This window comes from Stigmatopora argus, chromosome 2 (assembly GCF_051989625.1).
Source record: "Stigmatopora argus isolate UIUO_Sarg chromosome 2, RoL_Sarg_1.0, whole genome shotgun sequence".
Taxonomy (NCBI): Eukaryota; Metazoa; Chordata; class Actinopteri; order Syngnathiformes; family Syngnathidae; genus Stigmatopora; species Stigmatopora argus.
Window position 1 is genome coordinate 2,153,462 of NC_135388.1, and position 20,425 is coordinate 2,173,886.

Here is a 20,425-nt window from a genome sequence, read left to right on the forward strand (position 1 = left end):
AACGAACGAACCGATCAAAACATTTACCATTTTTCAAAACATGTTAAACTTGTGTTATTGTTCCAAATAAGGATTTCAAACAAGTAGGGTTTAATACCCAGGTTAATGTGCGTAATTGGGTTTTTAAACTCATATTTGTGTTCCAGAGTAGGGTTTAAGACCCAGTTTGGGTTTTTTAATTAAAGGCCAAAGGTTGTGCAACATTCGTTGAACCAAAGTACCTAATTGTAGTTTTTTTTAATGGGTTAGCATGTACATTTGATGTTTTGGTCTGAGGAAGCTCATCTTGCGCTGCCTTTGAACATCTCCATCACGTAACTGCGAAATAATGCATTCTTCAGCCATCCGCAACGATAACATCCCCCCCTTCATCATCCCGCTGTAACCAAAGCTTTGTTTCATGCTATCCTTGTCCTTCGCTACTTCTTTTAGCAGCAATTGTTTGTTCTCGCTGACAGCGATGCGAGAAAGATGAGGGAAATGTTTGTCTACGGGGAATGCTCAACTCTGCGCGTCTACGTGGTACGTGTGTGTGGGCGGACATGGCGGATAAGCCGATAACATTTCTATTTTGGATGTGGAAGGGGCTGGGGAGGGGGTGCCGGGGGATGGGGGGGGGGGGATAAGTGAGTGGAAGCTGGTTCTACGCTGGTAGAAGATGGAGTGAAAGGGAGCTCGGAGTCTCGCCAACTGGTAGGATGGAAAATGAAAAGGACCGCGTGTGGGCGGTGGTGCGTGCATGCCAGGGTGCAAACGCGTGCGCACAATGCGGAAGCAAATAGCGCTTTAAAACCTTCCTGGAGTCATGGGCCAACAAGACATCTTCAATTTGGAATGTTAATTTTGTATGAGTAAAAATGACTCAATAGGATATGATGGGAAAAGACAATGTTTAGAGGTTGACAGGACTGTGAAACATCTGATGTACCTGAGAGAAATGCCTTAATTCACAGGTGTCAAAGTGGCGGCCCGGGGGCCAAATCTGGCCCGCCGCATCATTTTGTGCGGCCCGAGTAAGTAAATCATGAGTGCCAACTTTCTGTTTTAGGATCAAATTCAAATAAAGATTATAGATGTATATCATATTTCCTGATTTTCCCCTTTTTAAATCAATAATTGCAATTTTTTATCCATTTTTTTCTTTTGGTGTTTTTAGTTCAAAAAGCATTTTGTAAAATCTAAAAATAAATATGTAAAAATATTTATGGTTTACCTCTTTAATATTGAATATAATTCAAAAAAATGTTTCCATTTGAAATGAAAAACAAATGATTAGCTGTTTTCCCTTACTAAGAAAAAAGTTCAAATAAACAGTTCAATATCTATAAAAAACTGAATATTCAGGGCTTTTAATCCAGTTATTTTAATCAATTTATTTAAAAAAATCTAAATATTATATCTAAAATGGTCCGGCCCACATGAAATCGAGTTGATGTTATTGCGGCCCGCGAACCAACCCGAGTTTGACACCCTTGCCTTAATTGGCATTATGCAAGTACAATGAGATTTAAAAGCTTCATCTTAAACTGCATATGTAATAAAAAGGCATAAAAAATGATATAAATCAAATCAAAAGCCTTTTTTGTCATCATACACAGCTGCGTATAACGAAATTGGTGACGTAGATGTTCGTAAATAACGATAAGACTGAGAAAACAAATCGCCAAACTGAAGAGCAAAGAGCCACTGCACCCCGGCCGCCATTTTGGATCATTTAACAGTCGTTATGGTCTCATCAGGATCAAAACTAATTACAGTATCTTTTTAGGGTGGATTCACACTAGGGAAGTCTTTCATTGGTCGAGACTAAAATATGACGTCTCTCTTTTTGGTTTGATGCAGTTCCTTTTTTCGCACTGCAATTTTCGCAAGAGTCCGATTAAAACCCACACATTTGCCAACACTGGAATAGTCACGCTTTGTTTGAACAGGAATATCTGACTCATTTAACAGTCGTTATGGTTTTGTCCCGATAGCCTCGGCCCACATAAACGACCTATCACAGCTGCTTGCTAAGGCTTCCCTTTGATTATGAAAACGTTCATTTACACACTTTGTCGTTAATCGTGCGTTTGAGCTGCCCTCCCAGTGACCTCAGTCCCGACACCCCGTCACGTTCTGAATTATTATTCATTAAAAAACAGCGCCTTCAATGCCTCCCCACAATGTTGGAGCCTTGAAAAGTAGTAGTTTAAGAGAACTAAATGTTTAAGAAAAGTGAAATAGTTTTGGGTGCAGAGTGGACAGAATTGGGGCAGAAAGACCGTATATTTCGCCATGGTTTGAGATATTTTATCTTAGGTTGATTTTAGTTTTTATGTTCAACTAGGTTTTGCTGGTTTAGTGCAGAGAAAGTCATAAAAAATACGAAAACCAGAAAAAGAGTTCTGGTGAAGCAAAGTGTGAGGGCCGTGTTTTCTTCCTGCTGAACTGACAGTCGTGATTCCCTAACATGATCGTCAGCTTCATTCTGCTGTTTTTAAGCAAGCAGAGTGCTCCCTAGGGTTGTTTTCATTCTATTCTTTCACTTTTAGTCGTGTGAAAGTAGAGATTAAAAAGTCCCCGCTCCGCCCCAAAAAAGGTTTTTCCATTGGTCCTTGTCTGGGTTTCCAACAACGCTTATTTTTTGTGACAAATGACCAACCGTGTCTGCCGTAAATCGCTTTCTTACACGAGCAATCTGCAATCTCAGGAAAGTTGTCCAGCGAAAGCAAAGTTTCCCTGCAGTGATGTAATTATTTGTAAGTATGTTTGTCTGAAAAAGCTTATGTTGAACACATGGAATTGATACTTAAATACTTATGATGTTGACTTTTCGGATTAACTCATTTGCTGCCTTTGACAATGTTTTAAATCAATGAATTTTCCTTCCACTTTTTAATCCTATTTATTAAGATCTCTCATTGATTTGATAATGTAAAGCACTCCAATTATTTTGAACTCAAACGATAGAGTGAAACTGACGTAAAAACAACATCATAGGACTATGGACAAAAAAAAATCTGTGATAGCTACATCACAGTAAAGTTCCTTTAGTTTGAGTAGTGTTTTTTTTTGCGCATAATGAGTGTGTGTGTGTACCTCTTGAGAGCCCGACTTGGCCAGGTAAATAGCGCTGCGTTGGCAGGTGTTATCCAAGCACACGGGCAGGAGGTGGTCTTGGTATCCGTCACCATCTGGCAAAATCACAAAGAAAAAGTTATCTGTAAAACAACCCGAAAAATGACAAAGAGGGGACTAAGATGTCCACAAACAGGCTGACTGGCAAGACCAGTCTAAGGTGTAGCCTGCTTTTCGCCTTAGGACAGCTGGGTTAGGCTCCAGCAACCCCCGCGACCCTTTTGAGGATGGGCGGTATGGAAGAATGAAACAAAATATCTCCCTTATATTCTGTTAAAAGGAGGACAATCAAGCAAATCCTGAACCCCAAACCTCAAAAGTGCACAAAATACAGTGGTACCTCGACATACCAGCAATTTGAGATGCAAGTAAAATTTTGGGCAAATATTTATCTTGAGATACGAGACAATTTTTGATATATGAGCAGACAGCGGACGAGATAGGCTGCTCATAAGAACATCATGGCCACCGTCTTTCCTGTCGCAACTCCCTCGTGTAATGTCTCTACGAGCACTGGGTGGAGCCTTGCATTTTTTTCATTGTTTTTTTTTTACCGTTAGTCAGTGCGAATGGCGGAGCTTGTTCGCTAATACGAGAGGAGTATATACTACTTCTCGTTAGCAAGTGGTTGTGCGTTATCTTATTTTGAGGACATTTGTGGGCATCATTTTGGGAATATTTTGAAGGGAAGACAAAAGCAAATAACCCTCGATAGGTTGCATCTGAAAGTTAGGGTGGAGGCGGGGCAAATACAGCCAACCCGAGAGAAGAAAGGTATCTAAATTTAAAACACAATTAGAATTATTAAGTTTAGTGTAAGGTTAAATTCAACTTAATTTTGAGTGTGTCTGCATCGTAGTCCGAGTTCATTTAAATGTGTTTATGCTATGTTACGAGCGCGTTGCCATGCAAAAAGTGGCAAATTTGAACAAATAAAAATGTTTTTCCAATCCAATATCCTGTTTTGGGTGTTTTTTCAGAGAATTATTTTTTTTTAGTTCATTTCTATGGGAAACGTTCATTTGAGTTTCGAGTAAATCGACATACGAGCTCAGTCCCGGAACGGATTAAGCTCGTATCTCAAGGTACCACTGTACTGTATGATTGGAAAGGATCATCTGCTGGACTGCACATTCATTCCACTCGTGTTAGAGCAATTTCCCACACAACTCTGCTAAAACGATTGCATTTCTTGAAAAACAACAACAACCAAAATGCTACTTTATGATTAAAACTTTTCGCCTTTTTATTTTTTAAATTTATTTCACAAAACAAATGACTACGGGTTGAGCCTCAATCAAGTCCGATCTATCAAATTCGAATAAAAGTTGGAAATTGGCCATGGCGGAACCCAAAGCAAGAGAACGGCAGTTGGACGGCTATACATGGGCAAATAAAGACTGACACGCAGTTAGGAGAGGGGCACAAAGTTGCACCATGGGAGATAATTGAGTCCTTGAGAGATTGACACTAGCCATCCTTGCTCCAGTGTTTACGCTCTACTACACACATCCCCACACTGATGCAGTCCCACCTGCCCTCTCCCCATGAATCCCTTCTTTCATCCATCTTTTATCAGTCAGTCCGTCTCTTTTTCGTTGCCACTCTGCTCCTTCTTCTATCCTCTCCGTCACTCTCGCTCCTCCCCGCCTCCCTCTTGTCGAGGCGCCTCCTCCAGTGCGCGTTTCCATCCATCTTTGCCACTCTTTGTTCGGCGCCTGCCTCTTCTCTCCGACTACTACCGTATTTACTCGCATATAAGCCGGAGTTGTCGGACAAAAAAAACAACGACTGAATAGAGGGTACGGCTTATATGCGCATAAAAAGACGACATGCACGAAACTGCAAGGTGACAAAGACTGATGTGTAAGAAAATGCACTCGATATGGTCATTTATTTAAAAAATAGAGAAAAGTTAATTTAAAAACATATTTTGACGTCTATGAATAAAATTCAAGAAAAAACCAAAATGTATTATTCCAGTTCAGGCGTTTGTGTGTGTGTTTTTTTTTAAATATCTGACAGGGGTGGTGCTTTATTGGGTTAATTCTGTTAATTTTTTATCTGCAAATCACAATTTTTCAATTCTACTGTCAAAACGGCATCTTCAATGGCAGCCAATGAGTTCATAAAGAACCATAAAAAGCCTAAAAAACAATAGGAAGTAATTTGGAAATGCAAAGGAACAAGAAGCTCAAAAAAGTCCATCAAAATCAATGGGAAATTATCAAAAATTTACCAAAACTGGGGAAAAAAAGGGAAGCAAAATTAACTCATCGCCTGCGATTGACAATGAGAGATGTACAATTCACTAAAACTGGAGGCTCATCTTTTAATACCATTGAAGGCATTGTTTGGAGTAAGCAGACTTCAATTTTCGGTGTCAGTCTGAACACATACCGCCATTTGGTGACCTCCATCGTGTGAGGACACATTGTCTCGTGATAAAATGAGGACGTCAGAATGCAGAATTAGTCACCTCCTATACCACACGTGTCAAATCTGACCCGCTGCATCATTTTGTGCGGCCTGGGAAAGTAATCATGAATGGCGACTTTCTGTTTTAGGATCAAATTAAAATGAAGATTATAGATGTTTATTACATTTCCTGATTTTCCCCCTTTGAAATCAATAATTGTCATTTTTAATCTATTTTTTTCTGTGTTTTTAGTTCAAAAATCATTTTGTAAAATCTAAAACTATATAAAAAAAAAGCTAAAATAAACTATAAATAAATAAAATAATCTATAAAAAACTGCATTTTCAGGGCGTTTAATCCATTTATTAAAAAAAATCTAAAGATTATACCTAAAATGGTCCGGCCCGAGTCTGACACCCTTGTGCTAACTCATTAAAAAACTACAATTAGGTACTTTGGTTCAACAGATTTTGCACAACCTTTGGCCTTTAATTAAAAACCTCAAACTGGGTCTTAAACCCTACTCTGAAACACAAATATGAATTTAAAAACCTAATTACACACATTAACCTGGGAATTAAACTCTTGTTTGAAATCCTTATTCGGAACAATAACACAACTTTAACCTGAAATGACCGTTTTGTTCATTCCTGAAAAATTGTAAACTTGGTTTTAAAGCTGACTTCGAAACCCTAAACCACACCTGTTAAAGTGGCGACCCGGGGGCCAAATCTGGCCCGCCGCATCATTTTGTGTGGCCCGAGAAAGTAAATCATGAGTGCCGACTTTCTGTTTTAGGATCAAATTAAAATGAAGAGTATAGATGTATATTAAATTTCCTGATTTTCTCCCTTTTAAATCAATAATTGTAATTTTTTAATCCATTTTTTCTGTGTTTTTAGTTCAAAAATTATTTGGTAAAATCTAACAATATATATATAAAAAAGCTAAACTAAACATTGTTTTAGATCTATAAAAAACTGAATATTCAGGGTTTTTAATCCAGTTCTTTTAATCCATTTATAAAAATAAAAAAAATAAAAATATTATATCTAAAATAGTCCGGCCCACGTGAAATCAAGTTGACGTTAAAGCGGCACCCTTGTCCTATACCAATAGGAAGAAAACACTTCTATACTACCTGCATCCTCTCGAAAATGCCTATTTAATATCAGGTTCTCTAACTTCATGTCTCATTATCCCCGCCCCCTCTCAATCTGCCAGGCCTCCCTGCTAACTGTCTCATTAAGCGCCTACTTCCATCCTGCCCATCTCTCGCTTCCCTCCATAGGGGCCAGTGAACAACAAACCCAGAACTGGGACCAGCACGTCACCTATTGATAAATTATGTAGCGGGGCCACTGTCACTTTAAAAAATGCAATTACCTCGGCGAAGAGGCAGATGGGTCTGTTTTTGTCCTCGCTCGTCAATTAGAGATTGGCGGCGCAAAACAGTGTTTTGGTACACGTGTGGGATGATTGGCCAGGTGCTTTTATACGCGGCGGGGGTAGTTTGCCTGCAATTTTCTACGAAGGAAAGTGAGTCACCCTCTTGGCCGTTGAGATCTCATTGGGAGACTTGGATCATTTTTAAAGGGTTTTGTTGGTAGTATTTTTAGGACTATGGAATGAATTTGAGAATTTAAACGTAAAATGTGGATCTACTTGCGAAAGATCTGAGTTATAGGACCATTTCTGGAATGGATTAATTTCGTAGATAGGGGGGAAAAGTACTTTTTTGATGCAACTTTAGTTTTGTACAAATGGGGAGTTGATACATTAAAGCAATTATACACACACACTCACACAAATATCCTTTGGCATAAAGGTCGCAACCCCTGTGGATCATACATTATTTACCAATTAAAGACGCTAAACTTTGTCAAATACATTTTTCATGAAAACGCCAAGCTGCCTTGACATTTACAGATAATGTGAATTAGAAGTTTTACTTTGCCTGCGCATGATTAAATGCTAAAGTAGACTTTAAAACCAGTGTTTTAGTTTAAACTGTAATTTTTTTTAAGAAAACGGTTAAACAGTTCCTACACTTTTTTTATTGTATTTTGGTATTTAGTTTTTTAGCTAGTTCTGTCTGTCTTGCTACTGCAACCAAGAAATATTCCGAATACGGGATGAAATAAAATTCTAATCAAATATACTAAACAACCATCTCTGACTCATTTAACAATCGTTAAGGTTAAGGTCAGGTTATTATTATTTAAAAAAAAGAAGTTATTCTGCATATTTATCCTCAGTCTGCAGAAGGTCCCCACCTTCTGGACTTGATGTGTGTGGCTCCAGTTTTTTTTGCTAGGTCTACAATGTCTTCTGTGTCTGTCTTGCTACTGCAACCAAGAAATTTCCCAAATACGGGATGAAATAAAGTTCTAACCGAAGTCATTTACAGGCAAATAATAATAATTGAAAGGAAATAATAGTCTCAAGTGTGTCCATAGCGGTTTTCCAAATTCCTAGAAGCATCCCACCTTGGCGTTCACTTAAGACAAAGCATCCGAGAGACGGCCTGATGTTAGCTAACCCCGTCAAGAAAACCCCTGAAGCCTTTTTTGCAGCAGCAGCAGAGATTAAAGTGAGCCGGTGGAGATTTGTGGCGAATAAAATGTAAAGCAGAGGCGAACAATAACTCGCACCGGCCAAGATTGTTTAAGGGGGATAAAGACGTTCACAACAATTTGTGTGTGTGACAAATCGTGTTGTGTAGATTAGTCCTGTCTGGCCATGGTGGCGGGAAGACAACGTTTTTGGGGATGAGCCTGCTTCAGATTCAGAGGAGGCTTAAGGGACTAAGACAGCCTCTCGTACAGCAACGAGGACCTATGGTGGAGTTTAATCCGGTCCTGCACAAGACATACTTTTTCATGGTTTTTATTTCAACCATTTACAGAGGCTGCGATTGTCCTTGATTGACAGACTGGGCCAGATCCCCAGGAAAGGAAAAAGACAGGCTGTTTTCCCAAGAGCCCACCATCATTTAGTCCAATTGACTCTTCGGGTTCGCTTGGTCAGATGTACAATACAATCTACCGTATTTCCTTGTATATTAGCCATCTCCGCGTATAAGCCGTACCCTTAAAATTGCCTTAAAATCATTGAATTTGACAATTTCTCTCGTATAAGCCGCCCCCTGATTCACAATTTTCACATCCTTATTCATGGTTTTAATGGGGAGTACAAATGTGTTAATTTGAAGGGAAAATCTTAAGAAAAATCATCGCACATGGTATTTCTAGATTCTCTGTGAATCAAAAGTATCGTCTGCTGGATTTCCATAACACAAGCGGAAAATACTATAAAGATCTTGAATGGGTTGGGTGTACTTTTTAATTACCGGATTTTCTCGCATATTAGCCGCCTCCGAGTATAAGCCGCACCCTTAAAATTGCCTTAAAATCATTGAAATTTACATTTTCTCGCGTATAAGCCGCCCCCTGATTCACAATGTTCACCTTCATATTCATGGTTTTAATAGGGAGTACAAATGTGTTACTTTGAAAGGAAAATTTTAAGAAAAATCATCACACGTGGTATTTCTGAGAATGTATAAATCGATTTTGCTGAATTGCTGAATTCCGAGAGGTTGTTGCCTGCACGTAGACAAATTAAAAAAGGATGTCATGTGAGCAGTACAACCAGGAAGTGTGTCCGTAGCGGTCTAGTTTGACATCCCAAGGTAAGATGGCGGTGCCCTGAGCGAGCAATGGCAGGTACAAGTAAGTGAGTTTATTCACATTTTATGCTAGATACGTTTTCTTTCTTGAATTTCATTCATAGACGTCAAAATAAATGTTATTAACCGTTTTCTCTGTGTATCTTTTCTCTATTCTGAAATAAATGACCACATTGGCCGCATTGTCTTGTGTTATGGCGTTTTGTGAATGTCAAGTGTAATTTGTGCGCATATAAGCCGTACCCTTAATTCAGTCATCATTTTTTTGCAAGAAATACAGTGTATATTCGAGAAAATACCGTTTATTTTGTTTTGTTTTGATGCGGTTCCTTTTCCCACAGCAATTTTTGTACCTATCTCAGAATTTGACAAAAAAACATAACGGATATCTTTTGTCACATCGACCAAAGAGAGACTTTAAGGGTATCCGAATTAACCCTTAAAGTTTCTCTTGTGAATAAGAATTAAATATATATACACAAGACTTTTTAATTTGCCTTCCATTAAATCTACACATTATTAAGCTGAGCAAGTCCAACAATCAAGACCAAAAATAATTAGTATATTAATGAGCAATGGACTTCCTGAAAAGCATGTTTTTCTCTCTCAATTCATTGAAGTCATTTTAATCGCTAAGAGCACAAAAATAAAAAAATAAAAAGATTATCATGCATTCTACACAATCGGTCGTACTCACCAAAATCAGCAAAGGATGATTGGCCGACGATGGAGTGGGGTGGGGATTCGGGTAAAACCGTTGCCCGGCTGAAGTTTCCGCCCTGACAACACATAATAGACAATTGATTCTAATATTCTCGATACTCGAAATATTACAGTCCATTTCCTTCCACACCCACACATTTTCATTTAATTTAATCAAGTATTCTAAAGTGTCAATTGTGTAAAAATAACACAGACAGGCGAACAAACTCACGCATTACACACACAAGGGTGTTAACTGATTGAAGATTAGATCTTAGCAAGTATGATTGATTGGAACAGGGTGCTGATTGTGAAATGTCAATATTAAAACAGTGTGTGTGTGTGTGTGTGTGTGTTTGTGTGGTTTTAATGAATAAAGATGAAAGAATATGCACTTAGGAATGTAAGACCTTTTGCGGAACTTTGACAAAGTCCCTTTGCTGGAGAAATAAAATATGCCAAATAATCTTTCAAAAGCATTTTGAGAAGTAAAATTAGAGTGCAAAAATGATTTTTAAAAACTTTTTTAATAAGAAATTTTGTTTTTGTGATACATAATTTCAACTCAGATTTGGGACAAGCGGGAATCGAACCCGGGCCACATTAACGACGGTCACAATAACTACATTTAATTGCTATCAATATTATACAGTCATTAGACAAGATGGAGATGCCAAAATATCTGCCGAAGTCCATCCAAAAATCATATAATCTGACATACTGTCTAACTTATAACTATGCCTTTTTTTGCTACTGTCACAATGAAATTTCCCGAATACGGGATGAATAAAGTTATCCAATCCAATCCAATCCAATCTTTAAGAATAGTTGCGCCGACCGCCAACAAAAACAAGCAAAAGAATTCAAACCGTTCAGCATTTATTCAGCTTTGTCTTTCAACTGAAGGACAAACATTCCATCAAAAAACCTCAAGGAAGACATCTTCCATATTCTGAATCGGGGGTGGGGTTTGCGCCTTTATGGGCATAAAGGAGGGGGTTATTCAGATGGTTGAAAATTCCAAACAGCCATAATTTTCAATTCCCCCCCCCCATCCCTGTCTAGTAAATATATTCCACTGGCAACCCCCATGCCGTTTCTTCTTGCTGGGCCTCCTTCCATTCCCTCTTTTTGCGATAAGATACACTGATGTTCGCCTTGTGCCTCAACCTGCTGAATTTCAAGCAGGGCCCCATCCGCAAAACACTCACACACATCGCCACACACACCCCAAAACACAGCCACGCAGTCTCCCCTGGCTCTGCACGGATGGAATATTAACTAGTCTTGCAGCAGCAACCGACAATCCCACAGCCCAGTGAAGCTTCACAGATCACAAATGAACGGAGGTCTGGGTGCTTCATGACTCATCATCGTCTCTGATCAGCGGGTTAACGCCACCAGGTCGTGGGTGGGTGGATGGGTTATGTGACAACAGCGCAGTGATGCCGTTTGTCTTTTAAGAATACTAAACACACTTGTATATAGATAAACATACACATCCCGGCTTCTACCACTTCAAGCGCTCTGGAAGGCACTACAGAGCCATAACAGCCAAGACAAACAGACTCAAGGACAGTTTCTTCCCAAGAGCTGCCACCATATTCAACCCAAATTCTGCAACTAGGACCTAATCAAGAATTATTGCTAGCCACTTTAGTCACTTTGTACCACCTACCCATGTTGACTACTACTTATACTACCGTATTTTCTCACATATTAGCCGCCTCCGCGTATAAGCCGCACCCTTAAAATGGCTGATTTTGACAATTTCTCTCGTATAAGCCGCACCTTGATTCACAATTTTCACCTCCATATTCATGGTTTTAATAGGGAGTACAAATGTGTTACTTTGAAGGGAAAATCTTAAGAAAAATTATCGCTCGTGGTATTTCTGAGATACTGTATGAATCGAAAGGATCGCCTGGACGTGGACAAATTAAAAAAGGAAGTCATGTGGGCAGTACAAACAGGAATTAATTGAGTTTTCACATTTTACGCAAGATAGCTTTACTTTTTTTTTTGAACATTTCATTCATAGACGTCCCCAAAAAATTTGGGTTAGCGTTTTATCTTTTTATCTTTTCTCTATTTTGAAATAAATGACCGTATCGGCCACATTTTTTTTACGTTACGGCGTCTCGTCTTTGTCACCTTGCAGTTTCGGCCATGTCGTCTTTTTGTGCGCATATAAGCCGTACTCTGGATTCAGTCATTATTTTTTTTAGCGACAAATACGGCGTATGCGCAAGAAAATACGGTATTTATTCATCTATTTCTTATTTACTGATTATTTATTTGTCTGTTTGTTTATTGTTGTTATTTGTGCACTACGTGGTAACAGCTTTAAATCCTATTATATTGTATTATGACAATAAAAGCATTGAATGCAATTCAATTCAAAATATATTCCTCTTGGAAGTGAATCGTGAGACAAACTTAATTAGCACATTTGGGATGTGAATCAGTGCTAAAAGTTAACAGTTGCCAACGACTAGCTGTTAAACGCGAAGTACAGAAAGTGATACGCTAAGATAAGCTGTATTTACTTCGATGGAAATAAACTTTAATCATGTACATTTTGAGTAGGAGGGTGGTGAGATAGTTTTTATTCCTCCTTCTTATAAGATACTTGCTCTTTTACTTCCCTTCTTGAATATATTAATTTAAATGGAGTATACCCATTTTTGGATCATGTTTGAAAAATGAGAGCATCTGCATATATTTTGCTGACATAGAAATTTCAGAAGAAATTTTGTAATGGTTTTGACTTGTTTCTGAATTGGCAGCGTACATGCCAATGTTATCAAATTCCTTTTTGTAAATTAAATCACATGAAAGTAGGGATTTTATTGGTGATGTTGAAAGATGAAATTGAAATAGTATGAAATGGTTTTGGAATTAAGGAAGACAAGCAGCAAGTGCTGAAGGAAATTAATAGATGATGTACTAGCAAAGATTAGATAGAAAATATCTTTTCAATTTGCATAGTTAAACAAAACTGACCGTTATGTCATATGGTTTAAAGTTATAATTTTAGTTCAATGTATTTTGATCTGTAAATAAAACAGTACTACTCCAGAGGACAGTTTTAAAGTACTAAGCACTATAATATTACCATATTTTGTTATACATGTGCCCCAAAAACTTGGATTTCAAGCGTATTTTTTCGGGCTTGCTTTATTCATATCAAGAAAATTACCTTGCTGATCCATGTCTCGAACTTTGGTCCTTCAGTTGTCAAGAACAAATCTGAAAGGGGGAAAGGTAACAGGTTAAAATAAGTCAGGCAAATTATATTAAATATGAACGCCATCATAACGTTAGCTTTTCGTAAAAGAAATTGTAACGTGTCAGGAAATAAGTCGATATACACTGACACTATAAAACTGAGTGATGGATTTCCTTCCTTTACCTTTGCAGTGTCTTCAATCGTTTCAAAAACAAAGAGATCTGGAAAAATTCACCTTGTTTGGCTACAACCTCTAATTTCGAAATTAATTGGTTCCAGAACTTCTTTGGTAACTTTGTGCAAGAAATGTATTGACGTTTGGGGGGGGGGGGGGGGGATTTCGTAATTTGGATCATTTTTTTGTATATTGGAACGGCTATTTGCATATCCAAGCGTTTCATAACCTGAAAATTTTGTATGTAGAGGCATTTGTATGTAGAGGCATTTGAATGTAGAGGCATTTGAATGTAGAGGCATTTGAATGTAGAGTCATTTGTATGTAGAGGCATTTGTATGTAGAGGCATTTGTATGTAGAGGCATTTGTATGTAGAGGCATTTGTACGTAGAGGCATTTGTACGTAGAGGCATTTGTACGTAGAGGCATTTGTACGGAGAGGCATTTGTACGTAGATTCATTTGTACGTAGAGGCATTTGTATGCAGAGGCATTTGTAAGTAGAGGCATTTGTAAGTAGAGGCATTTGTAAGCAGAGGCATTTGTAAGCAGAGGCATTTGTAAGCAGAGGCATTTGTAAGCAGAGGTGCCAATATAAATCAATCTTTGAAGTGGAAGCTTTTTCAAATTTGCCATATTTGGCCACACTATTTTAGAAACTGCTTGTAAAGCAGCAGCTGTGGATACAGAATACGGTCAGAATTGTACTTTAGAACAACAAAGGACTTTCGTAGAGCTTTCTGAACATCGCCGACACAAATGGGAACCCAAACATCTTGGGAAGTAAATGTTGAAATCCTAAACAGGCTTGGAAGGGGAATGGAAAGCTGTGTGAATCAACCAGCAGCTCGACAGGATAGCCAGGCTAATTGGACAGGAGACATTGACATTTATCCGTCTGTCCTACTGCTAGCATTCCTCGTGGGATGCCGAGCACGAACGGTAGCAACATGTGCAACGGAGGTGAGGAAAAAGCACGGGTGCAGACGATAACAAGGATGCTATAGTTTGAAGATGATGACATGAGGCACATTTTCATTTGATTTGTTATAAAATGCATTATTTTGTTAATGAGAGGTTGAGAGACCCCACGTCTTTAGCGATTTTAAACGCAAAATGTGATTAGAATTCTGGTCATGTTGTTGGTTTCTCGGCAGGCAAACAATTATTTTGTTGCTTTTGAAAAATACGAGCTAGATGTCGCAAAATATAGAGGTCAAATGACTACATTGGGAATGTTCATTGCTAAACTAGCTTGTCTTTGTTGTCAGCCATCTTGGTTGTGGAAGTCATGCAACTCGGCAAGCAATTAAATTTGTTTAGGTTTCCATTACACGTCATGATATTCAATTATATTAGATTGGCAAATTATTATGAGGAAAAAATGCAACAATCTTTTATGCTAGCATGCAATCAAAACAAAGTGGGAGGAGCCACTTGTCTTGGTTGTGGAAGTCATGCAACTCAGCAAGCAATTAAATTTGTTTCGTTTTCCATTACACGTCACGATACTCACTTATATTAGATTGGCAAATTATTATGAGGAAAAAATGCAACAATCTTTTATGCTAGCATGTAATCAAAACAAAGTGGGAGGAGCCACTTGTCTTTTCATTCATTCATTCACTACCAAATGCATGTATCGTTATCTGAAAACCGGTTTAGTTAATTTTGTTTTACACTTTTAGAGCAAGAATTTACAACGATTCAATTATTTTTCCTTTTTGCTGAAGAATAGCTTTAGTCAGCCATCATAAAATGAGATTGTCACAGCAGCGATTCATAAAACAACACGCTACAAAGGTGTAAAAAAAATTCAAGGGCAGTTTTTGAGAGCTATTTCATTTTCGAGTACAAAGTATGACATCCTGACAGGTGGAGGGAGAAAGAAGAATTTCAATTGTAAGAGTACAAAGCACTAAAAAGCAGAAGATTCAAACAAGCCAGGGATTGACGCAGCGGGTGGTGTGTTGATGAGTTTTGCCTTAATCAGCCAATCAGGCCTCTTAGGCAGGAGGCAGCCGTGATTGGCTGATTAGCTTGGGTGAAGAGAGCTGATCATCTGGTAAACACTCCACATTCTCCCTGTGGGGCATCATCTCAGCAAGTTTTATCTCCGAAAAAATACCGATCTGCACTCCATGACTTCTTGTACTGAACTGTCAATCATGTCAACGGCTTTTGCAGGCTTCAGCCTCGAACTCGCCAATTGGATGTAATAGAGAAGCCTGAAAATGATATTTGTTGCCTCATCTACTATAAGGATGCGGCAGTCTGCATTTTTAACGCCGTACGTCATTTCGTTCTATACCACAGGTGTGAAAGTGGCGGCCCGGGGGCCAAATGTGGCCCGCCGCATCATTTTGTGTGGCCCGGGAAAGTAAATCATGAGTGCTGACTTCTGTTTTAGGATCAAATTAAAATGATAGATATAGATGTATATTATATTTCCTGATTTTTCCCCTTTTAAATCAATAATTGTCATTTTTTAATCTATTTTTTCTGCATTTTTAGTTCAAATATCATTTTGTAAAATCAAAAAATATATATTAAAAAAAGCTAAAATAAACATTGTTTTAGATCTATAAAAAATGAATATTCAGGGCTTTTAATCCAGTTCTTTTAATCCATTAAAAAAAAACAAAAAACTAAATATTATATCTAAAATGGTCCGGCCCACGTGAAATCAAGTTTACGTTAATGCGGCCCGCGAACCAACCCGACTCTGACACCCTTGTTCTATAAGATCTCGTCGATTGAGTTCACGATTTCTGGAGCTTAACTTTTGCGTTGGAAGCTTTCCGGCTCATTTTGTTGAAACGGACAGCGTTGATGCATTCATTTTTTTATGTTCGGGGTGAGCGTTTGAATGAAATCTTTAACTTGCTGGCGGTCAGGTCTCCTTTGGTTTGACAGCTCGTTACTCTTCTCGCCATCTTTTGTGCTCCCCCTGCACTAATATAGCAATTCCTATTCCCGTTTTGAGCCTCGGCACCATCACGACGGCATTAAAATGCCTTTTCTGCCGAGTGAGATGCTCGCGGTGGTCCGACCTGCATTCGGTGCACACTTTCTCTTGTGAAAACTCACTTGCTAGTTTCGGTTTGTGACATGATTTGCAGAGCAGCCCTTTTCCACTTAAAAAAAGAAGCAAGCGTGTTCCCAGTTTTACTTTTTGTGGCTCTGTTCGCCCAACTTGACAGCCGACTCAAATACAAAAATGTGATTTTGGGGATTTTCTGGCTTGGTGAATGTTTGTGTTACTGTCCGTTTGTTAGCATTTGGCAGAATTTACTATAACTATGTACCTTGGTTATCTCAGCTGTACAGTAATACCTCGACATACGAGTGCTCCGACATACGAGTAATTTGAGATAAGAGTAAAATTTCGAGCAAATATTTATCTTGAGATACGAGACACATTTTGATATATGAGCAGACGGCGGACGCGAGATGCTGCTCATAAGAACAAAATGGCCACTGTCCCTCTCCCCGCGACTCCCTCGTGTAATGTCTCTACGAGCACTGGGCGGGGCGTTGCATTTTTTCACCGTTTTTTTTCCTCGTTAGTCAGTGCGAATGGCGGAGCGATCGCCAATACGAGAGGAGTATATACTATTTTTCGTTGGCAAGTTGTCATGCGTTTGTGAGGACATTTGTGTGTGTCATTTGGGGAATATTTTGAAGGAAAGACAAAACAAACAACCCTAGATAGGTTGAGTCTGAAAGTCAGGGTGGAGGCGGGGCCAATAGAGCCAACCCGGGAGAAGAAAGGTATAAAAATGTAAAACTAAATTAGAATTAAGTTTAGTGTAAGGTTCGATTAAACTTATTTTTGAGTGTGTCTGCATCATAATCAAAGTGCATTTAAATTTGTTTATGTTATGTTACAAGCGTGTTGCCGTGCAAAATAATCAGTCTAATTTTAGTACTATTAAACACATTTTAGTACAATTAACCCACTAGTTATGTGTTACCTGGTTAATAGATGGCAGATTAGAAGAAATAAAAATGTTTTTCCAATCCAATATCCTGTTTTGGGTGCTTTTTCAGAGGGTTGGAACCAATTAATTTGTTTTTAGTTCATTTCTATGGGAAACGTTAATTTGAGTTACGAGAAAATCGACATACGAGCTCAGTCCCGGAACGCATTAAGCTCGTATCTTGAGGTACCACTGTACTACAAATTGCCAAACCAGAGCATGTTTTCTCGCAAATTTAATGAAAATGTGTTTCCAAACAAGGGACAGTTCAAAGGCTTTTTGGAACTGGAAAGTGAATTTATGGGCTCACTAACTGTGCACTTCAGATGTTTAAGATGTACGAGTAGAGTTTGATAATTTGGTTTTAGCTGCTCCCAGAAGAGCAAGCTTTTATTTACTCTTCATTCATTCTAAACTATCGTCTCTTTTCTTACATTCTTAACCTGTCTTATAAAGCGCCGTGAGCGAGTCGTACAAAAACCATCTGCCACAAAACATCGCTCATTTTTAAGGCAGTTTCTACCCGTTAGCTCTTGATGCTTACTTCTATCCTGAGACTGATTTGTGTTAACATTATTCAAGAGAAGCATTTATAAAAAAGTAAAAGATTGTGTAATATGGGAAAAAAGGCCTTACTTTAGAGACCTGTCAACTTAAGACTGACTGGATTTGTGTGGCTTTCTACTAAAAGATTATTCCGTTAAAACAGCAATCGTATTACTTTGGTTTTGGTTTTGTTTCTCCTTGTTTACGCCAGAAAAAAAAATGGACGATGTCAGGTTAGGGATATGCGTTTGGCGCTATACCAAACTTGCTAAATCGTTAGAAATTGCATCACAGTAAAATATCAGTACAGGAGAGGGAAAAAAAATAGCAGAATACGAGCAGAACATCACGAGGCACCTAATCAATCTTCCCTAGGCTCCTTAAATAGAGCCAAAGTAATAACAAATGGCATTATTACAGTTTTTAGAGCATAATAATTCATTCTTTATAAAGTGTTACGTTGCACCTGGAGGTATTCATTGCTCCCTTCCCGAAGAAATAAAACTAAACTGACTTGGCAGTTTCCTAAAAAACCCATCACAATCATGACTACTTTTTATTGCGTCTATGATATGATCTTAACTTCCGTTTATTGACTATGTAACCACCAAGTAGTTTCAGATAAAGCCTATAACAAATCGAAAGAAAAGCACATTTTTATATTAGCATATCCTTATGTCCAGGATATTGATTGCTATTTTATCGTGGGTATTTTGGTCTCATGTATTCCGTTAATCCCGAATTTTCTCGCATATAGGCCGTATTTGTCGCTTAAAAAATGATGACGGAATCGAGGGTACGGCTTATACGCGCACAAATTAGGCTTGACATGCACGAAACTGCAAGGTAACAAAATAAAACGCCATAACGCAAGACGATGCGGCCGATACGGTGATTTCTTTAAAAATAGAGAACAGATAAACAGATATAACGCTTGACAAAATTTATTTTGATGTCTATGAATTAAAAAAAAAACGTATCTTGCATAAAACGTGAAAAAACTCACTTGTGCCTGCCATTGGTCGCTCAGGGCGCCACCATCTTAACTAGGGATGACAAACTAGACTGCTACGGACACATTTCCTGGTTGTACTGCTCACATGACTTCCTTTTTGAATTTGTCTACATCAAGGGTGTCAGACTCGGGGTGGTTCGTGGGCCGTGTTAACGTCAACTCGATTTCATGTGGGTCGGACCATTTTAGATATAATATTTAGATTTTTTTAAATAAATGGATTAAAAGAACTGGATTAAAAGCCCTGAATATTCAGTTTTTTATAGATCTAAAACAATGTTTATTTTAGCTTTTTTTATATATATTTTTTTAGATTTTACCAAATGATTTTTGAACTAAAAACACAGGAAAAAATGGATTTAAAAATTGCAATTATTGATATAAAAGGGGGAAAAAATCTGGAAATTTAATATACATCTATACTCTTCATTTTAATTTGATCCTAAAACAGAAAGTCGGCACTCATCATTTACTTTCCCGGGCCACACAAAATGATGCGGCGGGCCAGATTTGGCCCCCAGGCCGCCACTTTGACACGTGCTCTCCATGGAGGCAACAACGTTTCGGAATGTGCAATCCAGCAATCAATATATACATTACCTTAAAAATTGCACATGCGATGATTTTTCTCAAAATTTTCCCTTCAAAGTAACACATTTATACTCCCTATTAAAACCATCAATATGAAGGTGAAAATTGAGAATCAGGGGGTGGCTTATACGCGAGAAAACGTAAATTTAAATGATTTTAAGGCAATTTTAATGGTGCGGCTTATACACGGAGGCGGCAAATATGCGAGAAAATCCGGTAATTAAAAGTACACCCAACCCCTTTAAGGTATTTATAATATTTTCCACCTGTGTTATGTTAGGATGGCCTTGACAGCCACTTAGAAGAAAAACTCATCCTTGCAGTGCCTTTTACAATATTTTCCAATGTTGTTACACAGACAGTGTCACAGCAATTTTGAGTTGACAAGTGAACCGCAGACAAAATTGGATGCTGCAGTTGATCTTAGCATGAGCATTAGCGACCCCAGCCAGTGAGTGAGTGAGCGCATATGTCTCTCCCACTCAGGGAAAGTAGCATTCGCAACAGAGTTAAAAAATGTGTTTGGTGGGCGGCACTTGTATAACGGCAGGGATTCGGAGTGCTTCGTGTTATGAAATGTGTGGCGGGGTAATTAAAGCTACGCTCGGCACGAAGGTTGCACGCAAAAAGAGTCACGCAACAAAAAATATTCTATGCAGAAAGACTGTTCACCTTTAATAAAATAGCAGAAAAGAACAAAAGTCGCAAAAAGCAGGAAGTGTAATTACAAAAGGGTCTGCTTGATTATTTCAGCTCTCCAATGCATGTCTTTTGTCTCCTGAAAGTTGTAAGGAAACACTATCCCACCCACACAAGCGAGTACACGCACAAACAAAGTGCACATGCCCGCCTCTGCGCCACACGGCCACGTTGCCCAAATTAATGAACAGTTGCGGTTGTTCAGTCTGTCGGGTTAAATGAGGCTATTTTTGTCTGGTCAAAGTGTTCCTG

The 20,425-nt window shown here is 38.4% G+C and overlaps 1 protein-coding gene across 1 annotated transcript in view; it reads right to left on the reverse strand.

Moving 5' to 3' along the window:
* itfg1 (integrin alpha FG-GAP repeat containing 1) overlaps positions 1–20,425 on the reverse strand; it is a 98,909-nt gene that overhangs the window by 61,069 nt on the left and 17,415 nt on the right. Inside the window, exons 7-9 of the mRNA XM_077622911.1 lie at positions 13,135–13,184; positions 9,928–10,009; positions 3,082–3,176 (exon numbers count right to left, since the gene is read on the reverse strand). Coding sequence (XP_077479037.1) covers positions 3,082–3,176; positions 9,928–10,009; positions 13,135–13,184 — 227 coding nt within the window. The remainder of the gene's footprint in view (positions 1–3,081; positions 3,177–9,927; positions 10,010–13,134; positions 13,185–20,425) is intronic.